This window comes from Acanthisitta chloris, unplaced genomic scaffold (assembly GCF_000695815.1).
Source record: "Acanthisitta chloris isolate BGI_N310 unplaced genomic scaffold, ASM69581v1 scaffold41592, whole genome shotgun sequence".
NCBI lineage: Eukaryota > Metazoa > Chordata > Aves > Passeriformes > Acanthisittidae > Acanthisitta > Acanthisitta chloris.
Window position 1 is genome coordinate 979 of NW_008660623.1, and position 1747 is coordinate 2725.

Below are 1747 nucleotides of genomic sequence, written 5' to 3' on the forward strand. Positions count from 1 at the left end.
GCTGTGTCACACCTGTCAGCCGCTGTTGCCACCAATAAAGCTTGTCCTGCCAAAGCCCTTGTAGTCACCTCATTCTCTGTGGGATGGAGCAGAGAGTCCTCGTGCATCTCTGTGGCACTCTCCTTCTCCTCTTCCTCCTCTCCCTGCCTCCATCCCACCGTGGGGCAGAGTGCTACCAGCCCAGGTCCCAGGAAGTTTCTTCATAGAAGTCTGGGCATGGCAAAGAAAGAAATTAAAGACCCTCTGTGATTTTTGGCTGCCCACGCCCCCCCACCCTGCAGCCCCATCTCCCCCCACTTCCAGGGAGCACTGTAGATGCAGTCGTTCTACCTTTTCATTTTAACTTCCCATTACATCCATTCAGCAGCCAAAAAGTGTTGCCAAGGAGGGCTCTGCCCTGCCGAGCACACCTACAGGGATGGGGCTGGAGGTACCTGTGCCAGCCAGCACCATGGGGGTCTTGACACAAGGGTCTGTCTTGGAGTGACCATCACGCAGTGTCAGAGTCACCCCATGGCTCCATAGCCATGCACTCACCTCTGCCTTGGTCACTCTGGAGCCATCCCTTCTCCTCATCACAGGAGGAAAGCTGGCTATAAAAAGCCTGCATGCTCTCCATCCCAGAGTTTCTCCCAGCTCCCAATCCAGCCTGTGGGACAACCACATCCCTCAGGGCTGTAATTCCCAGGTCTATATTTAGCAGAAGGCCATGCATGCGGCACTGTGGGGCTATAAAAGGGGCTCCTCATCATGCTCCCCCAGATTGCTGGAGCTGCGAGTGCCCCTCTCTGTGGCCATGGACACCTCGTACCCACGGGAGGATGAGCCACCTGCCAAGCGACGGACTCCCCCCACTGCCCCCCTGCCCCGGGACCACCTCATCTGGGCCATCTTCAACACCCTCTACATGAACTTCTGCTGCCTGGGCTTCGTGGCACTTGCCTTTGCTGTTAAGGTACTGCAGCATCTGGGGATCCCTAGGGAGGGATTCCTGAGGAGGCACAGAGCATCTGGGATAACTTCTGGGCAGGCTGGGGCAGGGGCCAGAGCTCAACACCTTCCAGAGCAGGTGACACAAGTGCCTGGCAAAGCACACACCCACACACTGCACAGCTTTTCCTGCCACCTATTAAGGAGGTTGTGGGATACTCCGGACAACCACAGCCCTCTGCCCACCCTCTGAGGACCAGCTGCTTTGTCCTAGAAGGTGCTGGGGGGACATGATGCCTCAAGTCCCTCCCCCAGCCCTCTGGCAGGAGCAGCTCTGGCTGGGTTGGACCAGGGCAGAAAGCTGGGGGCAAATGGGCTGGAGTCAGCAAAGCTCCAGGAAAAGCAGGAGGGGAAATCTCAGCTCCAGCTGGGCTGGACCAGGGTGGAAAGACAGGGGCAAGAAGAGGCTGGAGCCAGCAGGGTTCTGGAAGAAGCAAGAGGGAAAATCTCAGAGCCGAAGGAAGTGGGGCTGGAGGGGAGCAGGTTCATGGAGCTGGGGCAGCCTGGGATGGATGGTCAGATGGATGGATGGACAGATGGATGGCTAAATTGTGGGCTGCAAGGGGATGAAAGCCCTGGGGTGAGGCTGGGAGAGGCACAGGATGGGGCTGTGGGAAAAGGCTTCAGGAGGGGCTGCAGGGGGGAGTTATGGGAAGGGGCTGCAGGAAAAGGCTGCAGGAGGGGCTGCGGGAGGGGGCTGTGGGAAGGGGATGCCGCAGCCCGGGCACTGCTGCCTGTCTCTCGGCAGGACACACGC

At 58.8% G+C, this 1747-nt stretch overlaps 1 protein-coding gene across 1 annotated transcript; it reads left to right on the forward strand.

Moving 5' to 3' along the window:
* Positions 1-796: 796 nt before the first annotated feature.
* On the forward strand, positions 797-955 carry IFITM5 (interferon induced transmembrane protein 5; the record flags this gene model as incomplete). The annotated part of the gene is made up of 1 exon (XM_009069873.1): positions 797-955. A coding segment is annotated over exon 1 (159 nt), but the record flags the coding sequence as incomplete, so codon positions are not given.
* Positions 956-1747: the final 792 nt, after the last annotated feature.